The sequence below is a fragment of the Molossus molossus genome, unplaced genomic scaffold (assembly GCF_014108415.1).
Source record: "Molossus molossus isolate mMolMol1 unplaced genomic scaffold, mMolMol1.p scaffold_m16_p_7, whole genome shotgun sequence".
Classification (NCBI taxonomy): domain Eukaryota; kingdom Metazoa; phylum Chordata; class Mammalia; order Chiroptera; family Molossidae; genus Molossus; species Molossus molossus.
Genome location: NW_023425401.1, coordinates 11,544,514 through 11,567,233, shown reverse-complemented (window position 1 = coordinate 11,567,233; position 22,720 = coordinate 11,544,514). Strand labels below are relative to the sequence as shown.

At 47.3% G+C, this 22,720-nt stretch overlaps 1 protein-coding gene across 2 annotated transcripts in view; it reads left to right on the top strand.

Moving 5' to 3' along the window:
- The window catches only part of CHN2 (chimerin 2), a 247,693-nt gene that overhangs the window by 150,130 nt on the left and 74,843 nt on the right, over nt 1-22,720 (top strand). For both annotated transcript variants that reach the window (XM_036246651.1, XM_036246652.1), the window contains exons 4-6: nt 13,859-13,890; nt 17,012-17,125; nt 18,844-19,129. In XM_036246651.1, coding sequence (XP_036102544.1) covers nt 13,859-13,890; nt 17,012-17,125; nt 18,844-19,129 — 432 coding nt within the window. The remainder of the gene's footprint in view (nt 1-13,858; nt 13,891-17,011; nt 17,126-18,843; nt 19,130-22,720) is intronic.

Genomic DNA, 22,720 nt, shown 5'->3' with positions numbered 1-22,720 from the left:
TTGATGGACCATATCATTCTCAATTAACTCAGCCCATTTTGAGTCACAGGTTTAAAGTAAACTCTTGACTCTGGGTGGTGAACACACAGTACAATATACAGATGATATATTATAGAATTATACACAGGAAACCTATATAATTTTATTAGCCAATGTCACCCCAATAAATTTAAAAGTAAAAAGAAAACTCAGAGGGGATTTCTACTGTTCTACAACCGTCCTCTTTTTCTTCTTTTATTCATTGGAAATAAAAATGTTTAAACAAATGTGCATTTGGGGGAACATGAAAGTTCTGATTCTGGATATTGAGACACGCATGTCTCTGAAGTAATGAGATCAACTCAGCAAGCTCCAAGCGAAATCAATCCCGTTAGCTTTCATGTGTAGTAAGCAGAAGGTGGTTTCTTCCCGGGTAAGACACGTTTCTCTTCTTTTCGCTGTGGACTTTCTCCACTGGCCTATTAGCCCCCCCCCCCCCCCCCCCCCGTTATTGACACAACCTATCATGAAAGGTTTTCCCATCATTACTTCTCCCAGGCTTTCATCTCACTTCCTAATGCAGTCGGGCTGCTGGCTGCCTCCCAGCTCCACCTGCACCGAAGGGGAACAGGGGGCGAGAGGGGGAAAAGCTTAGACGTGAGAGTTTTTCTTTCGCTAAAGAAAAGTTTTGTGTTTTTATATCTACTTTCTTGCTGACCATTGCTGAGACCCATCTACATACAGAACCCTCCGAGAAAGAATTCACTCTTTGAAATACCCTGAACAACCTCTAATGTCATATAGACTTTGCATGTTTGCACCTAGAAAATGTTTCATCACTTCCAAAGAGAGTATCTTGAGCAGTGGGTTAGGGCTCTTGAGGACAAGCCGCTTTAGAATCCGAGGCTCCGGGAGCCTGGACCAGGGCACAGACAGCCTGGACTGGGGAGGGCCGCCCAGGACGACGTACGTGCTGCAGCAGAAATGGAAGGTTTCTTCTTAAAACAGAGTAAGGAACACGAAGGAGATTAAACAGTGATGGGCAGTAAGTAAAGTTTCTTAAGAATCCTCTTCCATCTCTCTGGGTGATCTTTATTTCTTAAAATGTAACGTGAAAATGTGTATTTTTATGTAATTGCTAGAGGTGAACTACTTACTGTATCGTGTAGTTAGTTGTTTTAGGGGACAAGAACAACCAATAGCACCATGGATTGAACACGTGTTCTGTTACCCTCACCTGGCCTCTGAAAGCCATCACTCAAGACTCCATCACTCGCCGATGCAGGTGGGAGTGGGGGATGGTCCAGACTTCAAGCACAGTGGTTATGACAAGGTCAGCCTCGCACATCCAAACAGGAAGCACATACCACCCTCCCACAGGGTGGTATTTGATATCTGGACATGTCTGCTCTGTGACTCAGAGGTCAGGTCCGATAAAATTTTGGGTGTGGTCCGGAACCTCTGGGAACAGAAACAGGTGTGCAGCGCTGGACGACTAGTCAGGTTTTAAAGACATGCTTCATATTTTACTCACCTGGTTAAACATCAACTGAGAAGCAATGCTGATAAGAGCGGGTCACACTTCGCCCCAGGCAAGCCATCTCCCGGGGTCGTGTGGCCTGGCTGACCAAGCAGTGAGACCTTTGAGAACAGAGTCGTAGCCTTGACTTGACTTTCCATCGGAAAAATGTGAATGGTGCAATCTCAGACCAACCCAGTTATACTATGACTACCCCAGTGATGCTGCCTAATTACCTACTTGTCATCAGCCTTTTAATTGCAATGAGAGCTAACGCACAGGGAGTACTTTTACCTGCCGAGCACTGGGTTAGAGGGAACATGTGTTATTCTTTGCAAAAGTCCCGTGGGGATTGTCTTCCCTCTTGTTTTATGAGAGAAAGTGAGACAAGTAGCACAGGATGGGTAGAGCCAGAGTCAACCCCAGAGCGAATCCAGGACTGGGCTTCTAACCTGGTGATTCTCCAAGTCTGCTTCCTGGACCAGCAGCTGCGGCATCGCCTGGGAACTCGTCAGAAATGCAGATTCTCTGGCCCACCCCAGACCTGCAGAATCACATGCTCAGAGTGGGGCCCGGCAAGCTGGTTGATAAGAAGCCCGGCGGGTGATCCCGACGCCTGCCCGGTGTGAGGACCGCTGTTGGGACCACTGTTCTCATGCCTGCTTTCTGTTCCCACGCCCTTCCCTGTGCCCTGGGACAGAAGAATCGAGGTGCTCTGCCTCCTGATGATACTTACCGCTTGCCCAGTGCTATGCTAGACTTTTCTTGGACGTCACAGTAGATGCCAGGTCACCCCCTACTCGCATAGTACATTTCTAGCTGTACTTCCTCCTAGATGTTATTTCACCCTCTACAAATAGCCTTTGCTTTCCTTCTCTGCTGCGTCTGCCTTTCCCACACCCTCGTACGTTGCAGAGGCCAACTCTGAATTCTTGTGCAAGTATGGTCAGTGCTTAACTTATCCTGGTTGCCTACGCCCACCTTCCAGTTTGTTAGACTTCTTCGTGTTATGTCTGTATCACTAATTAACAAAAATATTCAAATTCAAGTCGAAGATGATTCATGCTCGTGTTCGTTCATATTCAGTAGATGCTGTAATGAACTCCAGCTTTCTAAAGATGTTCTCCTTATCTTGTGACTGTTCACAAATTCTTGCTAGATTTACTTCTGCTTTTAGTGGACCTTTGCATGAATAAAAATACGAGCTCCGTTGTCACTATGTCAGGAACACTTTAAATTCTATTTCTGTGTTCCAAGTGGCAGCCCCTTCGCTCAGTGGATCGGCGGTGTACTTCATGAAGTGTTAGGTGACCACGTTGCTAGTAACAGCCGGGCCAGCCCAGGTGCTCTCCTGGCCCCGCCTCTTGCCTCAGTCTACCTCTCCCCTCATGGTCGCCAGGCCTCCGCGGACAGAGCCGTTAGTAATCAGTCACTTTGGGCCGTATCCTTTCACAAATCATAGTCTCTCCTGATATTAGCTCGAACACTCCCTGTCTTGTTGGACAAATTAGCAAGCTTTGCTTTAGCAACGGTATGTCTTCCTTCCTATTTGCATGGCCGGTGTCTGTCCCCGTGTGTTGTGGAAGGAAGGACACTACAGAGCCGTGGCCCAGCCCAGCAGAGGCGAACTGGTTGCCTCCCGCATCTTGTGTTCTGACAGGTACTTGCACATCGAGTGCTTGGTGAACTGTTCTTATAGCTCCCTGGTCTGTCTACCAAGTCTGTAATTACATTTCTCCGGTTGTCCCTTTGCTCTGATGCGGTCCCCAGGGCGCCATGACTCTCCAAGACCTCCAGCGACACCTTTCCCTTCAAGGACGCAGGGCAGAGCCCTCAGTGTTTCCGTATGCTCAGCTGTGTAAGTGGTTCGAGCACTTTCTACCTGAGTTCGCTTTGATTTTTTAAGTTGGCATCGCTGTGCCGTAGATTAGGGATGAGTGATTGCCCTCCCAGCAGGAGGTGGAAGGGTGTGGACACAGAGGGAGTCATCCACCGTCAAATTCAGAGGCCCTGGCACACTGGCGCGCTCTCACTTCTGAGCTGACGCAAGGCGTCCGGAACTGGTTTTTGAGAATGGACCCTAATGTTTGTTAGTCTAGCATAGGCATTGACAGACCATAGCCTGCCGGCTGTTTTTATGAATAAAGTTTTATTAGAACACAGCAATGCTCATTTCTTTCCGCGTCTATGGCTGCTGTCATGCTCCCGCAGCAAGTGGAGTACTTGAGACAGGCGGGTCCTCCAAGTCTAAAGCACAGGGTGGGCCTGGCCCGTGTGGCTCAGTGGGTGGAGCATCGTCCCATGGACTGAAAGGTCCCGGTTGGATTCCCCGTCAGGGCACGTGCCCAGGTTGCAGGCTCGATCCCCAGGAGGGGGCGTGCAGGAGGTGGCCAATCGATGTTTCTCTGTCACATCAAAATGTTTCTGTCTCTCTCTCCCTTCTTCTCTCTCTAAAAAAATCAATAGAAACATATTTTTTAAAAATAAAGTACACGGTGGGGCAAAAGTAGGTGTACTGAGTACCGAAACACACTTGATTCTTGTATTATTATTATTCATTCTTGTGTTGTCTTCCACATGAACAACTCCACACCTACTTTAGCCCACCCTGTGTTTACTCTCTAGTCCTCGCCAGGAAATGTGTGCTGACCTCTAGTCTTGCACTAGAACGAGCCTTGCAGAGTGACCTAATACGTACAGAGCTCTCAGAGTAATGCCTGGCATGTATGTTGGAAGTATTGGTCTTTCATTTTTACTTTTTCCAAAGCACTATATAAATGTGGGGGCGGAAAGGGAATTTTAGTCCTTTAATTTAGGATCAATTTGACCCCAAGCCATTTTAAGAAATGTTTTGGCTTTCATGTTGAACACATGTAAATTGATAGTAGAGGCCAAGTCCATCACAATAAGAAGGTGTTTTTTCAGCTGCTTTGTAATGGTCACTCTCTCCATGTCAAGAAACGGTGGCCTGTTAGAAAACGCGGAGTAACCCTCCATCAGTGGGACATTAAAGAGGTGGGGGAGGATCTGCTTGTTTGGAAACACCATCTGAACATGTAAACCAAGCTCACTTTCTTCATCTTCAAGAACAAAGCTGGTGTTACTCTCCTATTAAAAGTCTGTACGTTATTGGATTCAGATGAATGATTTGCATGCTGAAGCATTTGGGAGAAAGAGCACTATGAAATACATCCAAAAAAGTTGGATTAATGGGTGGCTAGAGGGATGAATAAATAGATGTTCTGTAAAGCAAGTATAATAAATGTTACAGAATCTGGGTGGTGTGGATATGGGTATTTGCTGTAAAGTCTTTTATTCTTTCTGTTGGATGAAAATGTTCATAACAAAATGTCAAGAAGAAAACGCAGATTGTTTGTGTAAGAAGAGCGATGGCAGGCCCTGCCGATGTGGCTCGGGGGGTTGGCGTTGTCCCATGCACAGAAAGGCTGCTGGTTCTATTCCCGGTCAGGGCACATGCCCTGGATTGGGGCTGGATCCCTGGTAGGGGGCGTGCAGGAAGGAGCCAGCTGACGTTTCTCTCTCTCTCTCTTCCTCTCCCCTCCTCTCTCTCTAAAAATCAATTTTAAAAAAGATGGTGCACTCTGGCACAGGAAACAAAAACTATGTCTTGGGTGCAAATCCCCAAGCGGCCGGAGGGTGTCTCAGTGTCAGGGCTGCTGGAAGCTCCGAAGGCTAGCTCAGGAATTTTGAACAAGCAAAAATTTGTCAGGAAAAGAATGTGAGAGCAAAGACCAACATTAATCAGGCACTTTCACTTTTATTGATTACCATGTTGGGAATTATTCTGGGGTCATGCCTGTTACAGAGCTGCTATATTAGACAATGTTTTTCAAGAACAGAGAATAGGATTCTGGATCTTATTGCATCAGAAACTGGGTTTCAACCCTAAATCTGCAGCTCGCCCTGTGTAGGACTGAGTAAATGGGTTTACCTCACTGAATTGCAGCTTTCTCCTCTGTATATATTCACCTTCCTGGTGGAAGAATAAATGTGACAGCCTTCTGAAAGCCAAGACAATCTCTCCAGACATTCACTTCTCATTGGAAGCAGTATCACCCCCAACGCAAGGGAACTGATTCCTGAGGGGCAGGCAGAATAATCGTATGCATTTAATGTATAAAGCACAGATATCCATATAGAACATAAACAGATATACAGTCTACCCATCGTATTACAATTTCACGGGGAGAAAGGATTAGAGAGAAGAAAGGTGTAAAAGGGCCCACAGGAGGCTCCAGTGCAGAAACGATTGAGAACATTTCTCTAGACGATCTTTGCTTTCTACCTTCTTCCAAGTTCTGTTCCTCTTCCTTTTTCTTTAGGTAGATTAATTTTATTAATCAATCTGAACAGACATTTGAATACTCTTACATTTCTAGAAGGAGAAGGGAAAAAAGGACCGGGGAGAAGAAGAACAATGCTTGTTTGCTTTTTCCAAAGTATAGAGGATCACTTAACCCAAATACCATTCAGCTTTACAGGAAAGAATTTACTAACAAGAAGGAGGAATTGAATCAGTGTGCTCACCCAGTCGTTTTGTCCCCTAGAAACGTGAGAGCAACATTAGTTTCCCCTTGATTTGATTCTATTCTATTGGGGCCTTCCAGCTCTTTGAGCCTAAGAGGTATGTGGAGAATTTAAACAGAGTTCCAGGTAGAATAATAAAGATGAATTAAGGATCGGGAAGTGGGCCATGTGGAAAAAGCCTAGAAGAACAAGGATTATACAGTGTGAGGAAGAACAGGCAACCGGGTGGCACAGAATGGTTTTCATGCGTGAAACCTTCTCCTGTAGAGAATATTCTCGGATTCCCATCTGCACTGGAGACCGAAGGAAGGGCAAACGAGTGTTTTGAAGCAAGAAGGATATGAGTTGGATATTAAGATCAAACGTCTGTCATGATGAAATTCTGGATTTTGATTCTTTTATGGATTTTTTTCGTAACGTGCCCATCTGTAGGAGGCCAGGAGGATGGACAAGGGAACCGACCCCATTTGCTTCTCCTGCCTGGTGGGAAGCCAGCCAGGCGCCCTGGACAACATGGCCCCAGTGCATTTGGCTTGATGGGAGGCAAGAGCCACTGACCTTGGAGCTGTGGCTTCAGGATGCCCGAGGATGATTACGAAACGCTAGGCACGAAGGTGCCAGGGCAGAGCCGGAGCAGTTCACCTAACTGTGTTGTCCAAACAAGGAGGGCCTGGGGGTGCTGGGAGCCAACACGTGGAGCCAAGGAGTCAGTGCCAAGGAAGCGGAGCAGCGGAGCCTTGGTCCACATGAGCTGCTGGGAGGGCCAGCTGGAGAGGCACGTGCTGCCCACGGCTCGGCTCTGGTGGTTCTGGAAGCTCACTGTGAGAGCGGACCAAGGCCACGAAGAGGCCGAGGAAGGTGTCCCAAGCTCCGAGGAAGGTGTCCATCCTCCCCGTGTTCTGGAACTGCTGCCCAGAGCCGTGGCTCCCAGTCCTGGGTGTATGTCAGAATGCTCTTTGGAGCGTGCTGACCCTGGTAGCCACCCTGGCTCTGGCCCTGGAGATTGGGGCCTAGTGGGATTATCACTTAGGATTCTGTTGTGACGACGGAAACCAAATCTGGCTAACTTCAGCAGCAACAACAACAAATGACAGAGGCTGGTTGGAAGGCTATGAAGACATTGTCTGCAAGGGCAGCTACACAGTCAGGGCCCTTGGAAAGGGTGCGAAGCAGGACATCCCCAGGGGTGCAGGAAGCAGGACAGGTGCACCTCTGGCAGCAGAGTGTGGTGGGGAGAGGCCCGAGCTTTAAGATAATAGAGCTGGTTACTACTCCACTGTTCTGTGCCTCAACTGATCTTTTGGAAAATTGAATGGGTTAATATATGTGAAGAAAGTGCTGAGGACAATGCTTGGCCCATAGTAAGTTCTTAGTAACTATTGGCCGTTGTTATTGTTGCTGCTGTTAGGCTCTGCCATGCACGTGAATCAACTCAACAGTTCTTAGTAGTCTCTCCTGCAAATGCAAGGAACAGAGCCTCCCAGAGGCTAGTGCTGGTTCCCACGCGCACACCTCGCTGGAGAATATGCGGGACCTTGACCAGCAGAGTCACTGACTGGAACTCAAGGCTGTTCCCTGTTGTCTACAGGCTTCACTCTTTGGAGATAAGAGGAAACTGGGAGGGGAGCTGTGCTGTGACTTAGAGGCAGAGAGCATCCAGCGTGAGCCCCAGGACTGCCCATCTTTTCACGGAGGCCCCTGTGAAATGTCAGGGAGCCGAGAAAGGGCATGTAGGCCATTAGCAGAGCTGTCCTTCAAACGGTCCATTACTTCCTTTGGAGCGGAGCTCTGCGCTGGCTGCACTGTCCCGCGCTGGGCCTCAGAGATGGGAGGAGCGGGGTCCTTCCCTGCTCACATCCCGATATCACACAGGCCAGCACTTCCGACCCCAGTAAGATCATGGCCCTAACTCGGGCTTTATGACGTTCAGAAGGAAGGTGGGAAATAATACCTAAGCTGGTGTGAGGTGGCCAGGAAAGATTTTCTCAAGATGGCATTATTTTACTACTACTTTTTAAGATCAGTGAGATTTTGCCAGGTTCAGGCATAGATGGGTTGGAGACCGAGTATCAGAATTCCATGAAGAGGAATATCCTGACCGAAGAATGGCCTAAATGTGTGAACAACCAGGGTGTGTTTCAGGAACTACTGGGAGTTCTGCATTAGGCACATGAGGAATTGGGGAATCGGGATGTGGTGAGGGCAAGAGTGTGTGTGTAGGGACATGTTCTGGGTGCACAAGTAAGGCCGTGTTAGGAAGTTCCTGAACACCGTTGATGTAGTCATTCAGCCAATATTTATTGAGCACCTACTACGTGCCAGCTCTGGTCTAGCCTCTAGAGATACAACAGTACAAAAAGCACAAAACTCTCCGCCTTGTATCGTTTCCATTTGAATGGAAGACAAAACACACACACAGGTGAAATATGTAGCATCTCAGATGAGTGTAGTAGAAAAAAATAAACCAGAGAAGAGAGATGGGATATTCCAAGGAGAGGAAGTACCACTGTTAAGTAGGGTAGTCTGGGAAGGTCCCACTGATCTGTGCTGGTTTGACCACCGGGCAACAAGGACAGCTTTGAGCAGGGAGCAACACAATGAGATCTGCATTTCTGACCCCAGTGTCAAAGGCAGACGGGAAGGTGATCAGAGTAAGACAGGGAGACGGGAAGGTCGCTGCAGTGCCTGGCCGTGTGCACCTACAGAACGTAGCAAAGCCACGGGTAACCTTGGAAGAAAACGTATTGCAGACGGACTGGCCAGTAGACATTTTTCCTAGTGCACTCTCATCACGACAGGAAGGGATTTTCCTCATAGGCCCCATCAGAATTCTGGGGGCCTTGAAATAATGCCATGAGAGAAAATAAGGCCTTAGATCATAGGTGAAAAGAAATGGGAGACTCTAAAGTTTGCTTGGTTTCCATCCTACACTGTGCACTTGGAGAGAGCGTACATGTCAGCCCTTGTATTTTCCTTTTCTCCTTTTCAATAGAGAATTTTGATTTCTAATTAGAAGGGAATTAGCCATATTTGTTTTTTCTGGATGAAATTGCCCGAACATCACCAGTGCAGCCCCACCCCCACCCCATCAAAAGCCTTTTCTCCACATTTGATCTGTTTCTCAGAAAAGCCAGCTGTCTACCTGTCCTGTGTAGGAGGTTGCTAAATTGAGCTGTAAGATGATTTCTATTAAGTAAAAACTTAACGTCTACCAGCTGCTGAGAGATTATAAATCTTTGTTTTTTCAATAATTGGAAACCTTGTTTACAGAGGACCCACAATATTCTTGCAACGTCTTTGTGCTGAATATAAAAGAACGTGTGTTTATCCAGGCGGTGACAGTCTGACCATAAAGCCGGCTCGTTTACAGATTATGTTTCCTGCCCCTCGCCAGGCAGCTGACACCTCCTGCTTCTTTAAGCTTTGCAAAACGCTGAGGATTCTTCCTTAAAATTACGAGAATAAACTGGAAAATAAACCAGGTAGCTTGGAAGACAGAGACTTCTAAATTACAGAGAAATAGTTGAGAGAGGCCAATTTATCCCAAGTTGTCATGTGGGGACTCCTTGACAGGATTTAGTTCGTGGCAGAGGGATATTAAGGTGTTCAGTTCTGGCAAAGAAAAACCAAGGCTAACACAAACGATCGAATGTTTAAGCCAAGTGCTGATGTGCCATAGCCCATAAAGTCACTGGCGTTGGTTGGTATCCGCTCTGACAAAGCAGGAAGCCCGGGACTAAGGGTCTGTGTGGTGGGTGGGAAGCCAGTTGCTAGCTCTGTGACCTCAGGCTAACTGTTTAGTGGCTTCTCTGTAAGATAACAGCACGAGATAAACATGCGAACCCCTAAGAACAGTTCCTGGCCCAGAGTAGCTCCTCAATAAATGTTAACCTATTACCAACAGTGTTCCAGGCCTCACAGTTTTTATATGCATTATCTCATCGAATCTTCAAAACAGCCTTATTAAAATAGTGCATTTTTATAACTCCAGTTTTATTAGAAATTGAGGAAAAGGAGATGCAAAGAAGTTTAATAACCTACTCAGGGTCGCACGGCAATGAAATCTTCAGCAGGGCTGTGCGTCCGGGCTTTGCCTCGTTCTGTGAGCAGTGGGTACAGGCAGCCTTTGCTCTCGCAAACCTCGGGTACTTGCTACAACAGCTTGCAAAATGCTTGAGCCCAGATCCTTCTTCACAACTTGCTACAACAAGTTGTCCTGTGCATGGCAGCTTCTCAGCCTTCGGTGTATAAATGACCCCTTCAGAATGCTGATTCCGCTTTCTGACCAGCTCCAAGGTAATTCCCCTGCGGCTGGATGCTGGTCCCGGACCATACTGAGTAGCAGGGGAGCGAGGAGCTGGAAAGGGGGCCTCTCTCATATCTGTGTTCTCCTGATCGGCCTCATGTTTAAGTGTATTGGACATATATCCACAGTTTCTCCCTTTTTCCCCTGAGGATATAGCCCCTTCGTATTTATTTAGGCCTGGTACCTGGGGACACTACCAACCCTAGTCCAATTCAGAGAGTATCTTTCAAACCTTGGTCAATATTATTTCTTGTTTTTATTTTTACCTGAGGACATTTTTGCATTTATCTTCAGATAGAGCAGGAGGGTGGGGGGAGAGAGAGAGAAACATTGATGTGAGAGAGACACATAGAGTGGTTGCCATCCACACGACCCCAACTGGGGCCAGGGACAAACCACAACCAAGGTACATGCCCTTAGCGGGAACCGAACCCAGGCCTCTCTGGTCCATGGGCCGATGCTCTAACCACTGAGCAAAACCGGCCAAAGCAGCAATATTATTTCATTGTTTATTTTTATTATAGTACATGCTCAGTGTAGAAGCATAAAAAAAATTCCTTTTCTATTCAGCCATGGACTGCACACTACTGTACCTATGAATGACTCCATTAATTGTTAGACAATTATGTTATTGGTGTTTAAAAGTTTACATTAGTCAGAAATTCTATCAGATTGTCATATAGTTATTTAAAAGCGGTTTAGTAATATTTAAGAAACGGATTTTTTTACTGTTTTGTCTGGATCTAAGGACACCTTGAAAAAATGTGGCTGTTCTGTGACTTTTCTAAGGTTGTTCAACCGAAATTAAGCTCTTGTGTGGTTAAAAGCCTCGTGAAGTGTGGAGATGGAGGCTCTGTTTAGACTCCTGTGAGCAGAAAGTTTAGGGCGAGGAAGGGGTTGTTTGTTCGGTTTCAATCCCAGCCATTATTTCTCTCTTTAACACTAACAAGGACAACCATCCAACGAAGGGAAAGAGATTGACTCAGACCAGTGATCAGAGGGACGTTACCTCTGTCTCTCCTCTTCCCTTTCTGCCTCTCGTCTCTCCCTAGGTAGGGTTGCCAGGCGTAGAAAAGAAGAAATAAGAACAGGTGCCTAGTTAAGTTTGAATTTCAAATACACAGAGAATAATGTTTCAGTATATGTCTCCTGCAGTATTTGGGACAAATTCCATGCCCATAACCAGGTGTAGTCTGTCCCACACAATTCCGTTCTCTTGTTTTGTTTTCTCGTGGCTTTCCCATGCAGATTTGTCTCTCCATTAGATCCGACTGTCCTCTAGGCAGGATCTTATTGGGGCTCTCTCAAGGCGCCATCAACGTTGCCTTCCCTGTTTGGGACAGAGGCTGTGTTAGATTTCTGGAGCATTTCCTCCTGCTGAAAGTGCGGAGCACCCCAGCCCCTTGTTCCTTTCCTCTCACGCCTGCAAGGTCGCTTACTTCATGGACAAGGACAGGGCTCGGCACAGAGTCCTGGACAGAGTAGGCGTGCCATATATTTTTATGGTTGATTGATGAACTGAAAGCAATGTGTTGTCTGGAGAGTCGATTAAATTCAACATCCATGAACTAGTTACCTGCATGCCAGAACTCAGAGTGGGCGCTACCTGCCATGCTGCCCGTTTGGGGGGTTCCCTCGCTCTCCCCAGAGAAGAGGAGAAGAGGGGAGAGAAGAGGACAGAGAAGGGAAATGGGCTGGAAGCCACACGCAGATTTGCAAATGTGTGAGAATATTTTCATCATTTGCCTTATATGGCAATCACTTTAATCATCCTCTCAAGAATGCAGAGCTGTCTTGCCCATTACATGGTCCACTTCCACGGGCGTTTCGAGGACTGCATCTCTTCCAGGCCACGTTGGTGCTGCAGTCACGTAACGACAGTGTCATGAAAGAAAGAAAGAACTCTGAAAGCCAGTAGAATGATATACATGACAAAATGCTCACCTCATATTAAAAAGCGTGCCGGCACGTAGACGGATGGCACACATCAGCTAACAAGGTGACTTTTACACACTTCGCGCTTCTGTGAGCGATGCTTTGTGGAGCTCCCTTTGTAAGGGTACTGAGCGGGCTGCAGAGCCTGGAGACTGAGAGCCACGAATGCCCCTCGCAGGCCAGTGCTTTGCAAGTATACAATGCACAGGTGGGTACGCACATATTTAGAAGCGTCTAGATGACTCGTTTTATGCCAGTCAAGCTTGTCCAAGCAGGGCTGTGAATTCGGCCCTCAGATTCCTGGCTCCCCCTTTCTGACCCCTTTCCTCTAGTCCATAGCTCCCTGCTGCCCACTCAGAACCCCTGTGTCCTTTGGAGGGTAGAGGTAGGCCAATACCTTGAAGCCCCACCTCTTTGCTTACCTGTGAACCCTGCAGAGAAAATCCCTATTTGAGCCCTGGCTGGATGGCTCAGCTGGTTGGAGCATCGTCCCATACACAAAAAGGTTGCAGGTTCGACTCTTGGTCGGGGCACATATAGGAGGCAGCCAATCGATGTTTCTCTCTCACATCTCTCTCTCTCTCTCTCTCTCTGTCTACCTCACTCTAAAATAAATTTAAAAAACATATCTTCGGGTGAGGATTTTTAAAAAAATCAACTCCCTATTTGACTGTAGACAGAAATGACTACAAATAAAACAGCTGCAGGCTCATATTCCACTCTAGGAAATAAACACCAGCTTGCTGTCATAACCATCCATGAAAATTCATAACTTAATGTGGCTCCACCGTTTTCAGTGTCCCTAGAGTTAGGCGAGAACAGACGCTGAACGTGAGAATTCATGTTCATGTCTCCCCAACTCCAACACCATGAACATCAGAAAGTAAAGTTCTTGCGAAAGTAGATTATTCTATATGTGATAAAAATTCGATGTAATAACCCTAAAGTAGAAGGTGGAGATTGGAAAATCTTTTCTGAAATCCCTGTGATGTTTAGTCGAGTCATAGATCTTGTCCTCTGTATCTTATACTTCTGGTGTCAAGTAAATTTAGTCGTTAGTCATTTGTTGAAAAAATAAGGATGTTAGACTATTGATTTTACCTGGAAAGAGACCAAATTAAAGTTATTTTTTAAACCTAGGTGCACTCCTCATTTTTATTGTAAATACATAATGAAATATGTGGGTGAATATTGAAATAAATCCTTTTGTTTTATTCATGCTAAAAATATTCATTTTATCCCTCACGACAAAGCCTTGTAATATCTTTATGAATTCCTTAATATTAAAATAAGCATCACTTTGTTTCCTTTAAAAATTATTTTATTGAGTAATTGGGTTTGGGTAAGAAATGAGCCTAAATGATTAGCAAAATATGATGATTCTAGAACATTCCTACCCTAGACACTGGAATGTGTGGGTAACTCTGTTGTTGAATGGGTCTCTGATTTGGGGAACAAAAACTGTAATAAAATTACTACCAGGACTCTAGCTCTGTTTATGTGAATAGCATTTTTATCTGTCTGATTTGAATGCAAATGCATTATTAATATTTTTCTTCTTTTTAATACAGGTGGAAAACAGACCAAAATATTATGGAAGAGAGTATGTATTATGCTATTCTTTGTTTTAATAATATAATAACTAGTCAATTCATATGTCATTTAAATATAAATATTAAAAATTTTTTAAAATAAGATCATCAAATGTCCATTGTGCAAGAGTTTAGCAATAATGATAGATGCAGCCGGCCCCCTTTGTGTGTTTTTCCTGTGATGTTCAGGTGCAGCTTCTATTATGTGGGAGGGAGGCTCTCCCGCTACCTTCTCTCTGCTGAGAGCCTGCAGGTATTTGCAACGTAAAAGCCGCATTTCCCATAACTGAGACTTTGATCATATTTTATTTCACGTTCTCTCTCAATGTTATATAAACATTTAAGGTGTCCAAGATGGTCAACTGTAGCTGAACTCCTTCCTTGCATGTCCCTCAGTAAATGCAGTCCTCAGGAAAGTCACCCCCAAGTCTCCATAGTCTCATAAAACCAAATGAACATTTCTCTTGACTGTATTAGCTGAATTGCTTAATATCCTCATTAGTATTTCCTCCCATTTTCCTCCTAATTTCTAGTCTTGTTTTGCTTTACTTGCTCAGAAACCTACTGCAAAACAAACACACATCACTGTGTGGTCTTTAAGCCTGTGGCCTAGGGAACAGCTTGCAGGGGCAGGCAGGGCCGTCTGAAGGGGGCACCTATCAAACCGCTCTCCTCCCACATTCAGCCTAGAGGCTGTTAGGAGGCAGAGTCTCCTTCAAGCCCACCTCCCCAGCTCTCCTGACCAATCCAAACCCTTCTTCCTCCATTCCCTTACCCATCAGAGCTTCATCTTCATGATTAATGACCCTCTGATGTGTCCCAGCCCCCAGCCCCTTCCTAATTGCCATGGCTGCGTTTCTGAGCCTTCCTCCCTGACCTTGGGGAATTCCGCTGCACCTCTGGAAAACCAGCGGGAGCCCTGGCCGCTCTCATCCATCCCCGTGTCCCCAAGGTCCCTGACGTCGAGTCTAGTTAGTTGTATGTAGTGTGCCTTCTTTTTCGTCAATATGCTGATCTGGATTTTTCTTGCAAAACAGCACAATTTATGAAGCAAGAGAAACTGGAAACCTACGTTGTACTTCTCAGATGGAACACTGCCCTACATCAGTTCCCAAAGGAACTCCATCTATTGTGCAGATTTTATTTTTTCATAAAAGTTTTGTTGAATGACCCTCTCGTTGTCACCCAAGCCCCGTAAACTCTCTAGTGACAGGAGACCCAGTGAACATGTTCTTAACCACGGAAAAGGAGCATGTATTAGAGGGAAATTCAATTCAAAACTTCACATTCTGCATTTGCCTGTCTTTTTTCCAAAATGAAAGGCTTGTGGGACTTTTTTGTAGTTGTTGTTCTATTCAAAAAGTAGTACAAGAAACACCTTTTTTCTCTAGTCAAGAAACACCTTTTTTCCCCCTAGAAGGAATCACCAAAAACAAAAAAACAAAAAACGGTTGACAATGGTACCTATAGGGAAAGAGAATTTTTACTTCTGTACTATTTTACAGCTTTATTTTGTTAGTGTCTTTAACTTTTGAATTTTGAATTTTTTCATTGAGCAGAGTATTATTTTTGTCCTTCAAACGTTAGTTAATGAATCCCTTCTAATTTGGGGAAATTAGGAACCACAGGAACCTAGACCACGGTGAACGTTTTCTCTTTACCTCTTTCCTTCCGGTCTCTGGGCTGGCTTTCTTTTCCCAAGTCGGGACCGCGAGATAGACACATCGTGCATATTTTTAAATCTATGCATAAAGGGGATGATAAGCCTCAGACCGGGTCCTCAGGTTCACAAAACTGCGATTTTCTTTTTTTGAACAACTGAATTTAATTTGGTTCTTGAATCTCTCCGTCGGCGGCTGGCCATCACTGAAAGTTGTCAGTTCAAGGGAATGGAAGCTTACTGCTTTCAGGTTAACTGCCTGTTGGCTGTTCCTCCACCCCAGGAGATGGCATGGGGCAGGGGCACTAGGTCCTGCGCCTTCCTCTGTGTGCATCGTCCTGTTGTGGTCACCCTGCCTGCCTTCCCCTGGCCAATGGTCACACAGTCAGAGTGTGTCCTGGACATCCCAGCCTCCAACCTCTTGTGGTACCAGCTTTTGTCCTTTCTTACTCCGTGGAAAACTTCCTATTGTCTGATGTCCCTTCTCTCTGCACCCCACCCCCAAGTGGCCAATATCAGGTCACCTTGCCTGGCTGTCTGTCCAGCCCTCTCTGACCCCAGCTCATGCCACATAGGAGGCTTCCCCAGGAAGTTTGCAGGGTCCAGTGGCCACACTCAAAATCCAAGCCCCAAACGTCTCTGCTCAGCGCCAGGATCCCCAAGAACCAACCCACCAGTGGCAGTCCCACTGTGCTCTGCAGGGGCCACTTGGACCCCCTGAGCCTGGCTCTGCACAGATCCCTCCAAATCTCCCGCTAGAACTGGCCACAGTGGTCTCCTTCTGAGCAGGAGGGTTGCTCTTAGGTGGCACATTGAAAAGCACTGCTCCAAGATCCCCATGCATTGTCCTCCAACCCAATCCTTGCATTCCTGGGGAAAACAAAACAAAACTTCCCTTCTAGCTGACGTCCCTCTCTCCCCTCCCCCTTCCAGGAAAGAACATTTTTCAAACATATCCCCAAGCTATTGCTCTCAAAATGTAAGGAAATAGAAAACAGTTGATTGTATAGCTGGCTATTCTTTCCAAAGAATGAGCCTCTGAAATTGACACCCCGCACCTGAAGTAAGCAGGTTGCTGATCAATACGTGTTCATTTGCGATCAGAATAATACATAGTTCTCTGTGTCAGAGCCGAGATCTAAACTGGTCATCGCTCTTTTGTTACTCCCCTTGGTTTAAAAAGGAGCCATGACCTGGCGTTTCGTTTCCATTTTAATTGTCAGCTTGTGAGCAAAAACAGTAGCAGAAAGCCAGGTGGACTGCGTGTTCCGCATTTTGTCTGGCCTGGTGAAAGCTTAGTGTGCGTGTGGGTGCGTGCCTGGGGGCAGCCCCAAGATCCACAGTAGCCACTTCCCTTTTCGCCCAGGTGGGGGGCAGAGACCTAGGTGGCCCCGTCACCTTTTTAGCCATCTCTTCGTGGCCCATGCTTTGTGTGTGGTCTGTTCGGAACGACGTGGTCTCTGTGTCCGCAGGTTCCACGGGATCATCTCCCGGGAGCAGGCTGACGCGCTCCTGGGCGGCGTGGAGGGCGCCTACATCCTGAGAGAGAGCCAGCGCCAGCCGGGATGCTACACGCTGGCCCTGAGGTGAGCCCGGCCTCTTTCCGAGTGACCCCACTTCCTTTTCCCATTGTTAAATCGCTGTAAAATACCCATAGCGTAACACTGACCACTGTCATTCTTTTTAAACGTGCAATGAGTGGTATTAAGTCTATTCCCAATGCTGTGCAACCATCTCCGTATCCCTTCCGAGACGTGTGCTCACCCCAGAGGAAACTCCGAACCTACTAAACAATGACTTTGCACTCTGCCCCCCACCCCTTGGTTTTCGCTTTTACGTGGTTTACACGCGCCGGCAACGTGGCAACGTATCAGAGGCTGTACGTTCCCTGGGCCACAGGTGTTATCAGCAGGCTGGACACTGAGGCGCTGTCCACACGCAGCAACTGCAGAATTTTCTGGAACGTTGGCACTCCTTCCGCCTGAGACACTGAGACAGCCGAGGGAGAAAGGCTTCGGCCTCAGCGGGTCCCCAGCTGCCACGTGGAGCGGATCTTTCTAGCTGTCCCCAGCTGTCCTTGTCGGCCGCCTCCATCTCACTTTGTGTGTGTGCCCGAGCGGGCGTGCAGTTTGTCCGTGGCATTCTCTCAACGGGCACATTGACCCAGAGGCCTCCCGTGGCTTTCCGATGCCCGTGCCAGCAAGCCACCAGAGCCGAGAGCTCCAGGGCCTTTCGCCACCAAGGCACGGGCACTGGGAAGCGCTCCGAGGCATGTCCTGCACTCTCCTAACCTCGAGCAAGTATTTTACGTCACCTGATCCTCCGAGGTTTGGGGAAGGAATCCGATCTCAGAATTGGATTGTCTTTCAAAACACTCATTTGGTGAACCCTTTGGCGTTGGGGAGGCCTTTCTCCACAGAGGGGCCGGTATCGATGGAAACACTTCCCCAGCTCACCCCCAAACGTGTGTTCAATGCGGCCCCCTCGATACTGTGTCTGTAGAAAGATCCGCTCCACGTGGCAGCTGGGTACTTCGAGCTCCGGCGCTCTCGGCGTGCACAGCACTTGCCCGTCTTCCCAGCTCCCAGCAGCAGAGGCTGGCAGTCCCCAGGGGGCCAGGCAGGAACTGTCAGACACAGGACCGAGGCCAGGAGGGGACAGCCAGTGTGAAAGGGAGAGGATGCTGTGAGCTAGATCACTGGGGTGCAGGCAGTGGCTCAGGCGGGGAGCTTGGCACAGGTGCCCTCACCTTCCTTCAGCTGCACTAATGGGGCGGAGGCATGAGGTGCTCTGCCAGCGAGGGCAAAGCTGCCAGAGGAGGGGACATCAGGGCCAGTGGTGGCAGCTTTGCGTGCAGACCTACTTGCCGGGTACAGGGGAGGGGGCCTGGGACGTGGCTAGTTCTCTTTAAGAAACTTTGTAAGAAAGTCAGTATGTGCAAATCAGTTGCTACCCTCTGACTTTTACAAATGAGAATGATAAGGACCCCATGGCCTTAGTGGTTTCTAGGATTAAATGACACCATGTGACAGGCTGGGGTTAAATTCTACCTCTGCCCCTTTCTGGGAGTGAGTGTAGCCTCCAAGGGTACCCCGTCTCTTCAAGTCTCCATTTTCTCAGGTGCAAAACAGGGAGAGTGACTGGACCTGCCCCCGGGTCTCTGCGATAACTCAGTGGGGGCGAAGCCGTGTCAGGTGCTTAGCCCAGGGCCTGGCACGCGGGACGTGCTCTCAAAACGCTGGCGACTCCTGCCGCTCACGGCCTCTTTCTAACCCTGCTGCGATGCCTCCTTCTCCCTCGGCAGGTTTGGAAACCAGACCTTAAACTACAGGCTCTTCTACGATGGGAAACACTTCGTGGGCGAGAAGAGGTTCGAGTCGATTCACGACCTCGTCACAGATGGCTTGATCACTCTGTACATAGAAACGAAAGCCTCTGAGTACATTTCCAAAATGACCACAAACCCCATCTACGAACACATCGGCTATGCCACTCTGCTCAGAGAAAAGGTGTCCAGGAGGCTGAGCAGGTCTAAAAACGAGTCAAGGAAGACAAGCGTCACGAGCGAAGAACATACCACAGTTGAAAAGGTAAGGCACGCGTGTGATGGAAACTCTATGCTGGAAAAACCGGGTGATTGATTTACATGTGATTTGCTGAAATGTTGGAGGAAATCCACCCCCTCCCTAAGAACTCTAGAGTTTTAGTGCTAAAAGGGACCTTAGAAGTCTTCCAGTTCAACCCCCTCGTTTTACAGAGGAGGAAACTGAGGCCCAGAAATGTTCGGTGATTTGCCCAAACTCATACGGTCAGATCCAGAAGTCCCACAAATAATTATCTGAGGGTTTATTTGGAATTTGAAAGGAAAACAAACACCTCCATTAATGTTGTATGATGACAGCAGTCACCTGTTTTTAACTGCCATTCGAGGCGTTACTGGCTCCATCCAGAGTGGCACCCAGCTGGCCAAATGCACGCGTTTTGTGGCGGCTCCTCGGAAGACGGGTGTCCACACGTGCTCAGCAGGTCAGCCGTCTCTCCAAGGTGGTCTTACCTAGATGGCAGATTTTAGTGACACTGATGGGAGCCTTGTGGGTGATGATGGGTCTCTGGGAGGCTTTGAAAGACAAGCTGTCTTTTGCCCAGTGAAAGAGGATGGAAAACTCCGGCCGGGGTGAGCGCTCAAGCTGTGGCAGGCTGTGGGAGGGAGGTCGGCTTCTCCTCTCCGGTAGCTGCTGTGTGTTTGGAAGACCAGCACAGTTCGCTAGCAGACTTTTTGGATGTGCCCCTAAAGGAACCATCTGCTTTGCCTGGTCCTATCTGTTTTCCACCGACAGAAAGTGACAGCCGGCCGTGCCATCAGCCCCCCTGAGTCTGTGCTGGGCACAGCTTCTAAGGCGAGCTGGGACTGGGGCAGATATAAATAATCGGGGCAGAACCCTGAGCACCGCTCCTTCTGGTGGTTGATAATCCTTAATTAAACCGGAACGGCACCCCCCGCCCCCGTTGTCCAGTGTCCGTGGAAAGCAAGGGAACCTCGGGTGGACAGATTGGGCTTTGGCTTTGGCAATGGGGATGCACCAGGAAGCACTGCGGGGGAGGGGCTGGGGGTGTTGGCAGACAGGGAGATGGTTTTAATTGATTTGCTAATTGAGTTTGAGAGCCTTGGAGAACCTTCCCTAAAATCACATCCGTTGAGCAGCTGACCCATGAAAACATCATTTGCTGCTTTCTCCTTGTAACGCCAGTGTCTCCCAAGCACCTGTTTATTCTTTTACAAATAATGGATGTGGGAAATGGTGGGGTTTCTGATTGTTCACCTTCTCACAAAAGAGAGAGAGGACTTGAGCCCCAACTTTCCGTTTGTTCCGGTCCGGCGAGAGCCCATTCTGAGTCTGTTTGCAGAATCTGTTCCCAAGTAATCTCGAATAGAACATCCGAATGCTGACCTTCCCGGCGTGACAAATCGGAAGATGAATTGTAAACTGAATCTCTGAGCAGTGTTGATATTTCTGAATCAGAGCGCAATGCCACCCAAAGGGACATCTGTGGGCCTCGCACTAGTGTCTCCAGGAGAAGAGGTGACGGGCGGTATTTGAGATGAGAGTTTAGAGCCCAGGGTACCAGAATCTCTCCTCGAGGGCAGTGTGGTCAGTAGACACCAGTACCTCTGGGTGATATTTCTATAAGGAAACATTTGTGACAAAATACGTACTTCACTAGAGATCATCTTGTATCCATTTACTAAATTTCAAATTTGGAGAAAATGAATGACCAGATTACGAATCCCTTTGAATGAGCCGCCAGGAACAGAAAGAAAGGTCGAAGGAAGAAGTCCGGCTCAGTGAAGGGTTTGGTGGACAGGTGTCGACGGTGCGGATTTTCTTGGACACTAATGATGCAGTGTGTGGCTTTCCTGGGGGACGCTCTGAACACTGGTCTGGTCACTGGCTGGCGGTCACTCGTTTTATTACTGGGTTTGTTAAGTAAGTTGGAACAGATACATCCATTTCTCTCTGACCCGTATTGACAAGTGGAATTATTAAAAGTCTCAGTCTTGCCAGAAATTCTGTTTCCCTGAAGGGCATGTCAGTGGACCGTTGCCATGGAGGCGGTGACTAGAAACGAGGTGGCAGAGACTTGAATAGATTGACTGAGAAGCGCCTGGGGCCCCTGTCTGCTTCGGTAATGGCATATCTTGAAGCTTCTAATGAGTGACATGTGTAAATTTTCTAACAGTTCTCATATTCGGGCAGCCCGGCATTTCATCTTCCGGAGTTCTGAAACTTGGTTCACCCACTTGTTTTATTGATCATTTCCCAATAATTCAGAGAGACCAGGTTACCTGTAAATCCAAGAATGTTAACGGTATTAATTAGCAAAGAGTTACTACCTAGCCCACTGGGTTTGAGTGGTTTCCAGATGTATCCTCTGTCAAGGTGGTCAGCAGTGAACTTGATTTTAATAACTGTAGATGAGGTGGAGAGAGGGAGAAGGTACAAGAAAAAGTGATGGTGGTTAGCCGGCAGCTCTCTGTTTTCTTTCTGATTCTTTATAAAATTGATTTTTAAAAAACAGCATGCCACATAAGGGCCACCATTTGGTGTGTTTAATGAGAATGATCATTGCCCAGTGTAGTTTCTTTTATGAAATTTATTTCAAAATGTATCCCATAGATGGAGTGTCTACTGACCTCCCCAAATGGCACTGTGGGCAATATAAGAGTTGTCATGGGATCAGACATCTGTGGTTCATAAACAGATGTTACATGTGTGAAATAATTTCCCGTTTTATGCCCAGAACAACTCTGCCAGGCACAGAGGGCCGGGATCATTCTCACCATTTCACCGGACACGTCACAGTGGCGGGGGAGGGCGTCCCAGCCAGGCTCTCTAACTCCGAGGACAGCTTTTTAAATCCGCGGGGCAGCCGGGCCCCTGTCTGCCCTTGGTGCTTTGAGCTCCTGACCATCCGAGGTCAGTTTGTGCTAAGCATCACTTGATAATGACGTGATCTGTTTTTGAAAAGACTCGGCTGTTACCAGCTACCATCACTAAACTGTCTTGTAAAGTATACCCTGCTGAATCAAATATATGGGACAACAATGTTTCCAACAGCACATTTTTATTAAAGCAATCTGGTCTGCCATATTAAACTGCATTTATGTTTTACTGGAGAAAAACCATGTGCTATGATAAAAGCCCACTGAAGAATATGCTATCTTACCACTTTATTCAGTTCGCTATTGTCTGTAACAACAAAAGTTAGAAAACCACCTAAATGCCCATCAGCTGGGCACTGCTCAGGTGAGTGATGGCACATCCGTGTAACGGAATAGCTGTAACCACAGAACGGGGGGGAGGGGCTCAGGTGGGCGGATATGGAAACACGGCCCTGGGTTAGTCCATGAAAAGGAACTTGCAATATAGTGTGTGTAGTAAGGGTTCATTTGTGTAGACCAGCAAAAATGATTTTACATCGTTTTTCTTGCCAAATCACAAAATACCCATCAGAAGATGCAAGATCAGGTATAGTAGGAGGGGAAGGGAGGGTCTGAGGGGCAAGTGTTGAAGGAGACACGCCACTGGTATGTACTCTCTGTACTGTAAGCCATGACGAATACAGTGTCCTGTTCCAAAATTAAACAAGAAAGAATGTGTTAGATCTTAAGTTCACATACA